The 14,346-nt window shown below is 32.6% G+C and overlaps 1 protein-coding gene across 1 annotated transcript in view; it reads left to right on the forward strand.

The window, feature by feature from the left end:
• The window catches only part of LOC124420502 (chromatin modification-related protein EAF7-like), a 38,298-nt gene that overhangs the window by 3,141 nt on the left and 20,811 nt on the right, over positions 1-14,346 (forward strand). Inside the window, exon 2 of the mRNA XM_046953470.1 lies at positions 7,611-7,883. Coding sequence (XP_046809426.1) covers positions 7,611-7,883 — 273 coding nt within the window. The remainder of the gene's footprint in view (positions 1-7,610; positions 7,884-14,346) is intronic.

Raw genomic sequence — 14,346 nt, forward strand, 5'->3', positions numbered from 1 at the left:
TTCTACAAGACCAACCATTGGAATGTTAAATACGGAAAATATTAAACGGAATTCGGTGGGCTATCGATACTGAAAACGGCTGCTTAATTCGCGAAGGCGGGTTTCATTGGTCTGTGGATCTTTAAAGAAAAAACAATAACGAAAGATTGGCGCATCAGGTATGAGCGTCAATTGAGCTCATGTAACTACCGTTACATTTCTTGGCTAGACAATACTATTGGCTTAAGACACTACGTTTAATACAGAAAATGTCTTCGTATGCCTTCGTCTCCCCCAAAGGAAGTTCTATGAGACCAACAAGGGGTTACATGGTATCCGATTTTATTTTTAACAATAATATACTATAGGATAGGATCGACAGTGTTATTGAAAATAACGCGAACTTATATGCCCTGAGTTCTGGGGGCTAAATTTCAAAGGTAAGTACTTAGGTGAAGTCCACAGTGTTGAGAGTCAATTGAGCTACTGTGACCACAACTACAGTAGTCAGCTAAACAAGACTGATGAACAAAAATACCTTTTTCAATACAGAAAACGGATTCGTTGGCCTCCGTTTCCTTCAAAGGAAGTTCTATGAGATCAACAAAGGATTACATGATAGCCAGCGGAATGGTAAATTCGGAAAATGCCAGGCGAGATTCGGTGGCCTATGGATACGAGACCAACAACGGATTACATTACCGGGTTTCAGTAGTCCATGAATATTCAAAGAAAGAACAATCAAAATAATGGTGCTACAGGTTTGAGCGCCAATTTAGCTGCTGTAACTACAGTTACATTAGTCAGCTAGACAAGACTAGTGGCTCAAGACACCACGTTCAATACAGAAAACGGTTTCGTATGACTTTGTTTCCTCCAAGTTCTATGAGACCAACAAGGAGTTATATGATACCCTTCGGTCTGATATATTGCGGAAATACCAGACGAGTTTTGGTGGTCTATTTATCTTCAAGACCAATGAAGAAAAGGAGAAAATTAAAGAAAATGACTGACGAAATGCAGGAAATCCCCTTTGAAATACTAGATATTTGAACATCTTATTTTGCAGACAGATTATATTCAACTGATCTTATTTTTTACAATAATATGCCATAGGATCTTTAGTAGTCGTAATTGTCTTTATACAAATACATACATACATACATACATACATACATACATACATACATACATACATACATACATACATACATACCTACATACATATTTATAAAGAAGAACATGTATAGAAATTTACCTTGTATTAAACCATTTTCTTTTTTTCCTCTTCTTCGACTCAAACCACATTGTCTGTCTAGTAACAAGCGAGCCCATCATACCTATCCTTCACAATGATCTCTAAGGGATTCGACATAAAATAATTTCTATGTCCTTTGTAATAAAAATTGTTGCTGCTGTTGTTGAGTAAATAAATACAATGCATTACCACACTTAAAGCTTTAGCATTCGAAAAACCTGTTCATATATAAACACACAAACACATATAGTTGAAATATAAAACTGAAAAAAGAAAACTGATGAATCGAATTTATGTCGCAAATCCCGAGAGTTTGAAAAAGTCAGAAGGTAGACGATAAGAGTTACCAAGTTGTTAGATATCAACAACAAAGTCATAACTCTAGTATGAAAAAAGAATATTGCAAATTCCGAAAAATGTTGTGGTAGAGATCAGCTAGTATTCTATTTTGGTATCGGTCGGGAGCTTGTCAAATACTATCGCATGACATTTTGGCTGAACGAATTTACCAAAAAGGATTACTTAAGTTTGAGTGTGTTTGTGTCAATATAACTGAGACACCGTTTATGGCTGCTTTGCTTAACTGTTTGGCAACAACTTCCACTATGTATGTGTGATTATAGTGAAGTGTTTGTTTATTTGACAGTGTTGGTGGCAGAGAAGAGTAGTTATTGGAAATTTATAGTACTTGTGTCCATTGAAACAGCTCCATGGTGGTTATTATTTTCTTTTGAATATGTTTTTTTTAAGAAAAATACAAAATTCGTTGTCGAATTATTTTAACGATTTGTTCGGTTTGTATATTTCCTGTTGTCGTTGTGCGTATAAAGACACTATTGCAGCACACAACCGCACATACAAACACACAAATGTGCCATAAGTGGCAACAAAGCCATTAAAAACTTGTGAATGTTTATTTGGTTGTATGGTCTGTAAGTGTATATGTGTGTAGATGTGTTGGCGCTTAGTGGCCATTTGGGAGCTACTTGCTAGACATATAAACATACATATCATTCCTTTGCTTGCCACTCCATCTCTCAGTCACCATTTCAAATAAAACCCCACTACTCTTGTCAGTTTATACATGAGATTACTTCTTAATACGAGAGCTGGTAGAGAAGACTTTGGAATTAAAACATTAAGAAGACGAGCCCTAGTTCGACATATAGTAATGGCATTCAAAAATTACTGTGATTTCCACTAACGTTTGGTTGGTTGTAATTCGCAAATATTCTTTTTGTAAAAAAAGTGAAAACAAATGCCAATTCATTGTTTTCCTCTTAGGATAAGCGTTTGCTCATCCTCAGAGTCTTTGAGGCCTAAATAACTGAAACTATAAAGCTAAAATATTATCAAATTTCTTCGCAGATTTTGGAACAAATTGTTAAACCGTCCTCTTATTACTACTTAATATAAAAGAGTTTGTGTAAGAATATGAATGCGTGAAAGTATTCTGTACGTTATACTTAGTTGTTAGTGTGAAATTTAAACCAACAAACACTTTATTATTACAAATACTTACTTGCAAACAAACTCTCAAACATAAATAACATAATATTACATACTTATTTTAACAATATAAGTACATATTGTTAACAATGAAACATACACACATAAAAACACAAAAATTAACTAGAGTTGAAGTGTATGTATATGAGTGCACCTTTTCTCTTGTTGCCCGTTAACTTCCGCTAACCATGTTGGCTAACAATTCTACCAAACAATTCATTCCGTTAGTGAGCGTTAAGTTCAACCTATCGAAACCAATGCAACAAACATACATTTATGTTGAAATTGTACTTAACACATACATACATATGTAATACATAGCTACAGATACTTACATAGACAACAACATAACAACACTTCCGTTATGCTTGTTCTATTCTGTTGCCAGTTTTTTGGTTGTTCCTGCTGCTGTAGTTGTTGTTAGTGTACGAGTGCGAAATGCACTCTTGGGGGCTTTAAACAAAAATGAAAATCGCTTGCATACATATGGGCGCTTATACAACTACAATATTTTTGTTTATAAATGTTTGTTTATGTGTGTGTATGTATTCATTTGGTTATGACTATAAAAAAAAGTAATGTTTTAATCACCCCTTACTCTGTCATTCAGTTTTTGTTGGTTACTATAGACTAACTATTTTCTCTTATATAAAATCATTGAGATTTTATGAATTATAATTTTATGTTTAGAATTTTTTGTTATTAAAATCACAAAAAATTTCAAAAGCACATATTGACATTTGTAAGAGTTTATTTTATTTAGGAGCCTCATATATTGCTTTATATGATGATGACGTAGAGGGTCCAAAATGGGGCACATGGGTTTAAACATAGCCTTTATTCATAAATTATTCCTTATCTATTGGATTAATGCGGTAGCCTAGTCAATTAGTTGCTCTATTAAAAGTGTAGATATTTCCCAGTTATAACTCTATAATGAGTCTATTTAAGATGGGTCCTTTCTCGATCTGATATTTTGTAGTTGTTTGTTTTTTTCGAAATAAATTGTTCCCCCTGACAAAAGTATCGCCAATGTCATAGTGATATTAACTTAAAATGACAGTTGAGTTCTGTAGGCTGTTCTTTTTCTTAAATGTTGCAGCTCCTACAAAAAGCGTTGTAAAGAATTTTTAACTAAAATGCTAGAACTTTTTTACGTGTCTATCCACTGGTATATTACCAACTATAAACCGATGGAGTCAATTTAGTTTGCAGTTCCTATAAAAATCGTTGTAGGGAAGAGTTAGCAATTTAGCGTGTCTGTCCACTGGCCAACAACCAGATATAATCTCGTTTTCGCTTCTTTGATTAAGTATATTTTGGCTTAACGTAAAATGTGTCCTTTTAAAGGCCCAACTCTTTTAGGACGCTATATAAGTGAGTTTTATTTCCGATCTTTTAATAACAGTAAATTAGAACTTTTAAGCAATTTACTTTTTCCCCCTGATAAGCGTAAAATCAATACCCAACTGAGGCTAGCCGTAGAATGTTTTGCTATCTCCTCAAAAGAAAACTGGCATTCTTGAGCAATTCAGCAGTAAGTACTCGTGGCGTATGATTAACATGAATTCGGAGTTTAATTTACTTTGAAGCGTTTTAATAAAAAAAAACACTATACTATCACATTTTTATCCACAAGAAAACAAAATCTTTAACCCCATCATATTCTTATCACCATTAAAACCTTAAACGTGATTAAAATTTTAATTTGATTTTATATTTACCTGAAAAAAAGGTAAATAAAAAATGTAACATTTATTTTTTTGTTATAAATCTACTCTGTTTCCTTTAAAATAATGAAAAGTGTAAAAAAGTGGATTTTAAAACAACAACTTTTTTACTTTTCATTACCTTTGCATGTGTTTTTTTTTTTTTGTTGTTGGATCATTCTTCTGAATGGCCATTTCTTTGATTCCTTGAGGTGTAGTTTAAAATCTTAACGATACATTTATGGAAAGGACAAAATATGTGTTTTTTCAACATGTGTGCGTTTGTGTGTGTTGGAGTATGTGTACTATATATGTATTTCTATATTGTACTCGCACATACGACCAGTACATTATTGTACCAAGTAAATTAATATAAAAAACAAAAAATTGTGGAAAATTTATGAAAAATTCAATTTAATTGCAGACGATTACACATGTTTTGTAAAAATGAAGAATATAAATAAACACTGTTTCCATTTTCGCTTTCAAAAGTTACGACTGAAATTGGTATTGAATGGGTAAAATCAGAATTGATAATTTTCCATTGTTTTCAATAGAAAATGTTTTTAAGTCATGAATTGGAGGCATTGTTTTATGAAATTGTTGTTGAACTCAATAACAACTCAATAGAAGAAGAAGATTCAGAAAATTAACATACTCAAAAGAACCTCAAGTCAGGATAGTGAACCACTCAATCGCTTCAAGGGGCAAACAACCAATAGATATATAGATGAGGTTGGCATTTCGCCAATGAGCTGGTCCCCTAAATAATCTTGTGTGAAAATATCCCCTGGGTCGGCGTTAAACTTGGACTTAGCCGAGAAGAGGGATTGCTAATGAGCGTTCCCTAGGCGTGTTTCCTTGATGAATGACCCACATCTTGGTGTATTGCAATCACGGGGTAAAGAGGTGCTGGCAGTACCTCTAATATGCCGAGACTATAAAATGGTTATGCCAAATGTATCCTCCGTCTTTCTTTATAATGATTCGGCATGGGGTTGAATCAGAACACCTCCTAATCAGGTACTACTGTTCATTTGGTTGAGGTTCCTTCTGAATTTACGTAGTTGCTGTGGTTTAAACCTTAATTCGAATGAAGGGGGTGAGGGTGCTTGGTGCTTTCGGGATATGTTTCTGTTACCACTCCTAGTTTCAAGGAGCGGTACAAACCACAGTTTATGGCTATGGATTAATAAAATATTGAAATTATGTTGATAATGGAAGTGTCATTTGAAGCTAGTTTGGACGTTGTGGAGTTGTAATACTTTAATTTTTAATATATCACCGATTTTCCTTCGGATTTGAGTATTTGGGGTTTACTCTAAACATGCTCAATTTAATACAGTATGTCCTTGTGGCCACTGATATAAGTCTGTTGATTAAATATAGATCGTGTTTTCGAACCACTAAAAACATTCTCTCGGTGTTGTTGTGGTTGGACTTCATATAAGGTCCAGGAATAAACTGGGGTGAGGGATAATGGCAATCTAATAGCAACTTCTATTGGCTCTAATTAGTGCTAAAATGTTGAAAATAGTGATAAAATGTTAAGCTAGCCGTAGAAAATGTAATGTATTTCACAAGAAAGAAGGACTTGAGGGAACTCTACTTGTAAAAGGTATCTAAATTCATATGATCGAACGTGTTTGGACTCCAAACTAATTAGTCATGATTAAATAAAAATAGGCGGAATACAAGATTTTTGCTTTTAACTGATAAATTCCGGTTTTCAATAGAAGTATCCCTAAAAACTCTTTAATTTAATTATAAAATATGGCCTTGTGCTCTGTTAATGGTGTCCTTCAATTTCAACTGTAGTTTAAATGGAAACAGTGTTCATGAGTTTGAGTTCATTCTCATATCTGAATCATGGGTGGGTTTCTTTTTCTTCTTTATTTTCAAATCCTTTGAATAATGTTTGTTTATATACGTAAATGGCAGCGTGTGTTTTTTGTATTTTTGAATGAGATGTTTTTGGCGCCAAATCATCAAATGGTTTGGAGAAAAAGCAGAACAGAAAGAAAAAGTTAATAGTGGACACATATTGGTAGATAAATACACACAAACCTGAATAGTTAAATGTTTATAATAGAGATATTTCTATCTAATAAATATTGTGTTCCAATTTTAGTTGAGCACCTTTTTTGTCCAATTCATTAAAAAGGCCACAACCATCATCATTTTTCAACACATACACATACGCGGTTGAATGAATATTTTTGTATATGTGAGAGTGTGGTATTTGGTGTTAAAGGAAGAGATGAATTTGTATGGAGCATATTATATTGTTTGTTATTTGTATGAACAGGATATTTTTATTGTATATTTGAAGAAGAGCGAGCGAGTGTGTGTTTGTGTACGTAGTGACTTTGGTACTTAAGTTGAGCTATTGGTAAAAAATAAAATATACGTACGTGTAAATAGAATTTATACCTCTATGGTCGTCTGGGGAGTACTTAAGCGTAATCTGCATAAAGTGAGCTGATACAACAACAATAACTCCTGCTGTTGCTGCTGCTATTTCTGCTCCTGTTCCGGTTCTTGTAGCTAACCATAGCTACGTATGTGAGTGTGTGTGTTTGTATAAAGAAATAAAATTGCTGATGAAGAATAACGAAATGAAACCAAAAAAAAGCAGTAGAAACCAATTTGCTCTAAATACAAATTTCTTTCGTTGGGCGATACTTTGTATATATTCCACATAAACAATGCTACATGAAGGTGGTGGTTGCATGAATCCATCTCTTTTATTTTGTTCCTTTTTTAAAAATAATAATATTGTATTAAGGATATGGTTGTATTCAGATGCATGTACGTTCCTTCCAGCTGTTACCGAGGGGCATATAAATATTAAAATTCGATTGCATAACTAATTTTTATTTGGCCATTAAAGGGGTAACGTGGGGGTACTTTAAGATTTATGTCTAACAAACCCAAAAACAAGCTTCATCATGCATTTGTATTTTTTTTCTACTTTATTTTTCCATGTTGGTAATAATTCCAACTAATGTTTTTGTTATGAATACTCTAAAGTACATCTATGTATGTACGTACGGACAAGCTCGTTCAACTTTTATTTAAATTATATTTTTAATTTTTTTATATGTATGTATTTTGGTCTAATGTTTATATTTTTTTCATTGATATGCATTAAGTGGGTGAAACATCATCATCTGGAGCTACAGCAGAGGAATGTGAAGATCCGTTGGCTTTATTAGATCCCAAAGAGGAGTTATTGAGTGAAACGGAAAGTTTAGAAATGGAAGATGAAAATAAATCAGATGCTCCAGCTGACATGGATATAAACCACAAACTATTAGCTCTTGCTCCTACACAGCCAGCTCTTCCTCCGGCTGCTCCCCCTCTTTCTTCTCAAGAGGCTTCAGCAGCAACAATAACATTACCAGCCATAACAAACAATAACAATGGTAAGTTCTAACTTTAAACTATGGAAATTATAGTTAGATTTCTTTACTTTATATGAGTAAATGTAAAGATACCATTATGCACTTTCAATTCCAAATGTATAAAAACAACTAATACAACAACTAGAGTAGTTGCTCCAAGTGTCCATGTACCATTTGTTTGGTACTTATGTATGTCCTAACACATACATATAATAGTTATTTTTCTGTAGTCGTTTTTATTGTTGTATTGATATAACAAAGTTAACACTCCCACGTGTAATTGCTTGTCCAGCTAATAACTCTCAACAGTCTCATAAATACCAAAAAATGCAAATTTCATTTTTGGTCAATGAGTATCACATCTAAGTGCATATTTGTTTAAACATACGTATATGTATGAATAATTCTGTATTTGTAGTAGTATTTAGAAAATCCATCCCTGAAGTTTTACTTAGAGTCATTGTATCCATATTCTCCAAATAATTATTAAGCTTGGATAAAACTAATTTACATATTGTTCGATCATAGTGTTGATTCATAGCTTTAGTGTTCCTAAGCAATATAGCTTGAAGTCCTTCATGCTTTAGTTCTAGTTATTAACCTTGTTAATTAAGTAACATTTTGTAAAGTCAATTTACATTTGTAATCAAAGTCATATTCTCGCTATATCTAGATGGTTTCAATGATGATAGTCATAGAGTCAAAAATCTGTTAAAATAACAAGTCTTCACATAGCTAACACCTTGAATATGGGGTTATACTTAATAACTATTTACATTGTGAACTGTATTTAGAGTAAAAATACTTCAGCCATACTTTTACTCTCTTACTCTTTCCAAGTACATATGTATGTACTTGCACATGTATTAAAAGTGTTTGTAAAATATGCATTTATTTGTTTGCATGTATTTTGTCCTCTCTTTTAGTCAATTGGGAGGTCTGATATCTTAAAGTAATGTATATAATACAACTACTTTCTTAATATACGAGGTGTGTTTTCAAAAATTTGGATAACCCTGCAAAAATTTAGACTACTTTGCACATGCGTGTAAAGAGTATGGAACATATGGACCATTGTGTTTTAGAAAAAAAAAACATGATTCCTGCCTGCATTACATAGGACTACTAAACAGATCATTTATTCCAATAATGTTTACTGTACAGTTTTTGGATTACTTAAATGGAGTTTCGCAGGGTATATTAACCTTTTCACTAAGTCTTGTCTAAGCAATTCATCTGTAACAATCCGCATAGTGCCATCTCTGAGAAAGCTCGATATAAACCGAGAGATGCAATAAGTTTTGATAGAAGTGAACGATGTCTTACTTAATCAAGAGCCCACACTTAACTTTTGTTAAGATGGTTATTGGAAAGGCTTATAAGTTTCCTGTAGATCTACAAAACTTGACGATATATTTGTGTTGAACATATCTCCCTTTTCGAGCTCGGTAGTGGCAAACAATATTTACACCCGTATAACTCAGTTAAAAGGTTAGATTTATCATTAAATCTAAGATCATTGTAGATGTCAGATTTTAGGAATTATCATTATCTTTTATACTATTAACGAACGACCAAATGGATCGAGGAGCAGTAAAAGTCGCTGTCCGTGTAAAGCTTTTTCTCATTTTAGCACTCAAGCACACGAAGTTCTCGCCTTTTTGCGCAGCCTATTAGTATTACCGTTTTAGTTCTTACGATACATTCTGAAAGCTACCTCTCTGGACCTGACGACAAGTCATCACCTCGGGTTAAATTTTTGGATGTTTTGAAGAAGTTGAAATTCTTATTTAACCCTCGTAGTTGTCATATTATGTACATATATATGTATAATATAGTATAAGTACGCATTTACAAAAGTTCTTGTGAATGGTTTTGCAATCGACTTGTATCCTACTTTTACCCAGTAAATATTTTTGTGACAACTAGTTTTATGTCAGTATTTCTCTAAAACTTTGCGAAATATTTTAACTAAATTGCCTGAAATTCTGGAAACATTCGAAAATTTTCGTAATATTTCCGCATAATTGTTCCAACTTTTTGATTTGGGTTAATTTTTCTAACAAAGAAATAAGTTACAATTTATAAAAAAACTATATTCTACACAAACGAAATAAAAATTTAATTTTTTTAAGGAATCGTTATATAATTATTTTAATAAATCCAAAATTTAGGTAAACAATAGTTCATGGGTACATGCATATGTAGGAGCAAAAATATGTATATTTGTAACACATTATTTTACAACACTCTATAGGCACCCAAACAATCATACTCTGCAGTAATCATTATGAATGAAAAGTATGTTTGTATGTCGAACTGATGTTTGTTTCCATGGTACCTTCAAACAATTCTATTTAGTTATCATTTGTGTTGCCGTTCTTGTTGTTGTATGGCCGGCTGTGGTTGTGCACGAAATAAACTTTGATGTGTCCATGTTGTGTCATAGAAATACTCGTACATTACATGAAAATATTCCTGTGAGTCATGAATATGGCACTTGGGTGTATAGAGGGCGCCATAGTTTGGCATAAATTTATATTATTATGGAGTAATATATAAAATATTACTAGTTAGTATGGTTGAAAGCTGACCGGATGTTCTTTTAAGCAATATGGAATTACCAATTGACTAAAAATTATTTTCTCAAATAAACCTTACTGAAAATAGTTAAATGCTTTATAAATTCAGAATAAATATTATTGTGTCCAAAAACAATGTGTTTGGAAGAAAATCTTACAATATTTGACTTTAGACCTTAAAGGCTTATTAAAAGTTTTATATGAACCCAGCAAAAACTTATGTGTTAATGAGTTAAAAACCTGAAAATCGTTTTTCACTACTCCTTTTTTTGCATTTCAACTTTTTATTTTATGTAATAGTAATTGAAAAGTAAGTAGCTTTGTAAGTTCAAGTCAATATCATATCGGTCCATAAATGATCATATCATAGCTACTATATGGTGGGTCACACTCTCTGTAATCTATTTAGAATGATTTTATTCGCAAAATTTTAAAAACATTGAAGAAAGAATTTTATATTCTTTTCAGTGTATTGAAATAAATTGTGTGTATTTGTTGTATGCCACCTACCATTTATTCACTTTTGTGTCATTTTCATGTACTACTCAATACATTTGGGAAATTTATGCGATCCAAGCGAGAACATCATCATCAAAAACATCAACAGCAAGAACATCGGCAATAGTTGCAACCTAACATTAGCAATACATAGTTGCATGAAAACTAACAAAACATTCTAGTTTGAAGCAATTTTATACAACAGAATCTAAAACAACAATACAATATTGGTTCCTACACATAGTCAATGACAACTAACCAAACTACCTACATACAAACATAATCGAATAAAACAATATACGCTCTATATAAATACACATTCACACACATGGATGTAACATATAACAATTGCATTAAAATTGGTTTGAAATTCAACTTGAAGGTCAAAATAAATATATTGAAATTCTTGGGATTTGAACAAAATTTCTATACTAAATATCTTTTTTCTTTTATCTATAAAATATAGTAAATATCCTTACCATCCAATGTTAAAGTTTAATTGCTAGTAGTTTTTTTTTTAAATAGTGCTAATTTAGCACAATTATTTCAGTTACTGTCAGGTTTTGACACCTTAGAATCAGTGGTCATTTTGAAAAACCCCATTCATTAGAATAATTTTATATTAATACACTCAAACTCCAGTAAGAATAAATGTCATTTGTACATGATGATAGAAGTACAACCCAAATATTTAGTTTTTACAATATAACTTAATCATTATCACTCCTATAAGAAATTAGAACACAAACTAGTATTGAATGTAATGTACAGTTGTGGTGTCATAAATAGTACGATGGGTTTTTTCATGACTATCATGATCCTTGGAGTCTTTTATTGAATTACTTTTCATACTGTCTGTATTAATTTTGATAGTAAAAACTATTCACCTAAATTTCCCACATGTTATCTGTGTTAGTATCGGTTCTCGTTGTTTTTAGAAATCTTATATTAGCTTATATTAGCATGTTGCTTTTGCGTGATGTTGTTCGATACAAAGTTTCACGTTCGTACAACAAAGTAGACATTTCGCATGCGTTAAATATTCTTAGTTTGGTTAATCTGGATAATTGAAGACTTCCTGTAGGTTGTAGTTTTCCGAATACTGCTCTAGATTTATTAAACTTGCTATTTACGCCTGTTTTAGTGCCGTCATTAGTTGTAGCTGTATTGTCTAGATAGAAGAAGCTTTCTATGCGTAATGTTGTTTTTTCTCATAGCTTTGATTTTTTAAATATATTCTTAATAAGTCCAACATTACGTGCTACAAATCTTGAAATTTTGCTATTGTGAGATAATTTAAATCCTCGACCTAAATTGAGCGACACAATGTGATTCCTCTTCTCTCAGAAGAGAATTTGCTATCATCTAGCTCAACTTTTCTTCTCAATATTTTTCATATCGCGATCCATCTGATTATATGAAAGCCTTTTTTGAAAACTGCAAACAGTAGATTCAGGAGTATCTAATGCGTGTGATGTCGGTCTATGATGATGAGTTTGAGATTGTTCTTTGTTTCCTTCATTTTAATAAATTGGAGTTCTATTTATAATGAATCCAAGCCGTTTACTGATCGTCAAAGAAATCATCTCACAGGATTCTTAAGACTTATGAAAAAGTCGATTGCCATTCTATAACTGAAGCTCTTATCTTGTTATATAGTTCTCCGTTCTATTCTGGAGATACAAAAAATATTAAAAGGAAGTAACTCTTCGAAGAACTCGGAGATATAAGTTATACCTAGAATGCCGGACTTAGAGTTGGGCTATTTTTCATCTATTGGTCTTAGCCAAAGTTAGGGCTCATATGTAGGTTAGGTTAGGTAAGAAGGACAGCCACTCAACCCAGCATGAGTGGCTCACATGGGTCACCTGGTTGCGGTCCCGATGTGTTACCCTAGTGGTCGTAGGAGTCCATTTGATTATGCAGAGTCCAGATTTAAACCATCCGGTTTAGCATGTTCTTTAGGCATATTCCCGACAGCTAATTCAAACAAGATAAAGCAGCAAGGCCGAAGTATTGTTCTCTGCTTTCATTGAAAAATGGACAATAGCATTATAACAACTTCTACAGTAGTCGTTATATTCAAGACCCATTCTTCTGGCGTGATTGCCAATAGTACAGTGTCCCGTTATTACTGATATCAGCATTTTTATATGTTCCCTTCGAAAGCTTAATAGTAATAAGAAGTCAGGTTTCGCAACGCAATAGTCTACATTAAGATGCAAGGAAGTGTTTAGTTATTTGTGAGACGGGTTAATCTGATTGCAGAATTAAGGGCTATTTTAATCGCCATCAGATCAGCTCGCAACCAATTATGGTTAGCAGGGCCCTCGTTAGCGTCGTCCTTACTGCTCCCATGATCAAGATTGCAATATTTCGCAAGGTACTTTCGATGGCTGCACAATAAGAAGCGATTACCAATCTGCACCATACAATAACACCTTAAAATAGCTTAACAATTGCTTTGAAGATCCATATGATACCTTTGGGTTGACGCCCCAGTTTGAACCAACTACCCGCTTGAAAGTATAAATAGCTATATTAGCCTTATTAATCCTCTTTTGAATATTTAAATTCCACGAAAGTTTACTGTCAAGGATTACTCCAAGTTATTTCGAATGATCAGTGAGATTGAGCCTTACTTCATTTTACTTTGGAGGCATGAAATTTTCAATCTTATACTTCCTTGTAAAAAGAACAAGTACAGTTTTCAGTGGGTTTACACTGAGGTTTGCTAAGCAAGTTAAGAGCAGATTCCATGTAGTTGGATATAGTCTCTAAGAATTTTCCGGATACCACTTATTCCCTTTATCTAGCTCATATGTAATAAGTGTTGCTATTGTTTTCTACGATTTTGTTTAAATGGAAACACATACCATATATAGAGTTAAGTATTTTTCTTAATATCATATACATATCCTTATTACAAACCTTAGTATATGTGTATGTAGAATGTAAAAGTCCTTATATCTTCATTCATTCTATATGGTAGATATGTACATATGTATGAATGAATGTAACACATCTAGAATGTAGAATGTATAATAATATATATTTCCTTGGTTGGTACTCTCGTATCGTTATACTCTTCTTCATTACTTCTCGTACTATATAGTGTAATTTGGTTTCTTCTCTTCTCTTGCTTCAAGTCTCCAGCGTGTTGTATAATGTTCTAATGGGAAATGAGACTGTGTGATAAGTTTTGGGGATCCGAAAATTGTCTTTTTTACTCTTAATTCCCGTTGAGTTTTCCAAAGTTATATGAATATTTTTTTTCTACAGTGTGAACGTGTGTAAGTAAGTATGTGTGTTTGTGTGTGTATGATTTTGAAAGTGGTTGAGTATGAATGAGTTAAATGTAATTTGGTACATGATTTTGCCATAAAGAATGAAAAGTGGGTCAA

Source organism: Lucilia cuprina, chromosome 6 (assembly GCF_022045245.1).
Source record: "Lucilia cuprina isolate Lc7/37 chromosome 6, ASM2204524v1, whole genome shotgun sequence".
In the NCBI taxonomy this organism is placed as follows: Eukaryota; Metazoa; Arthropoda; class Insecta; order Diptera; family Calliphoridae; genus Lucilia; species Lucilia cuprina.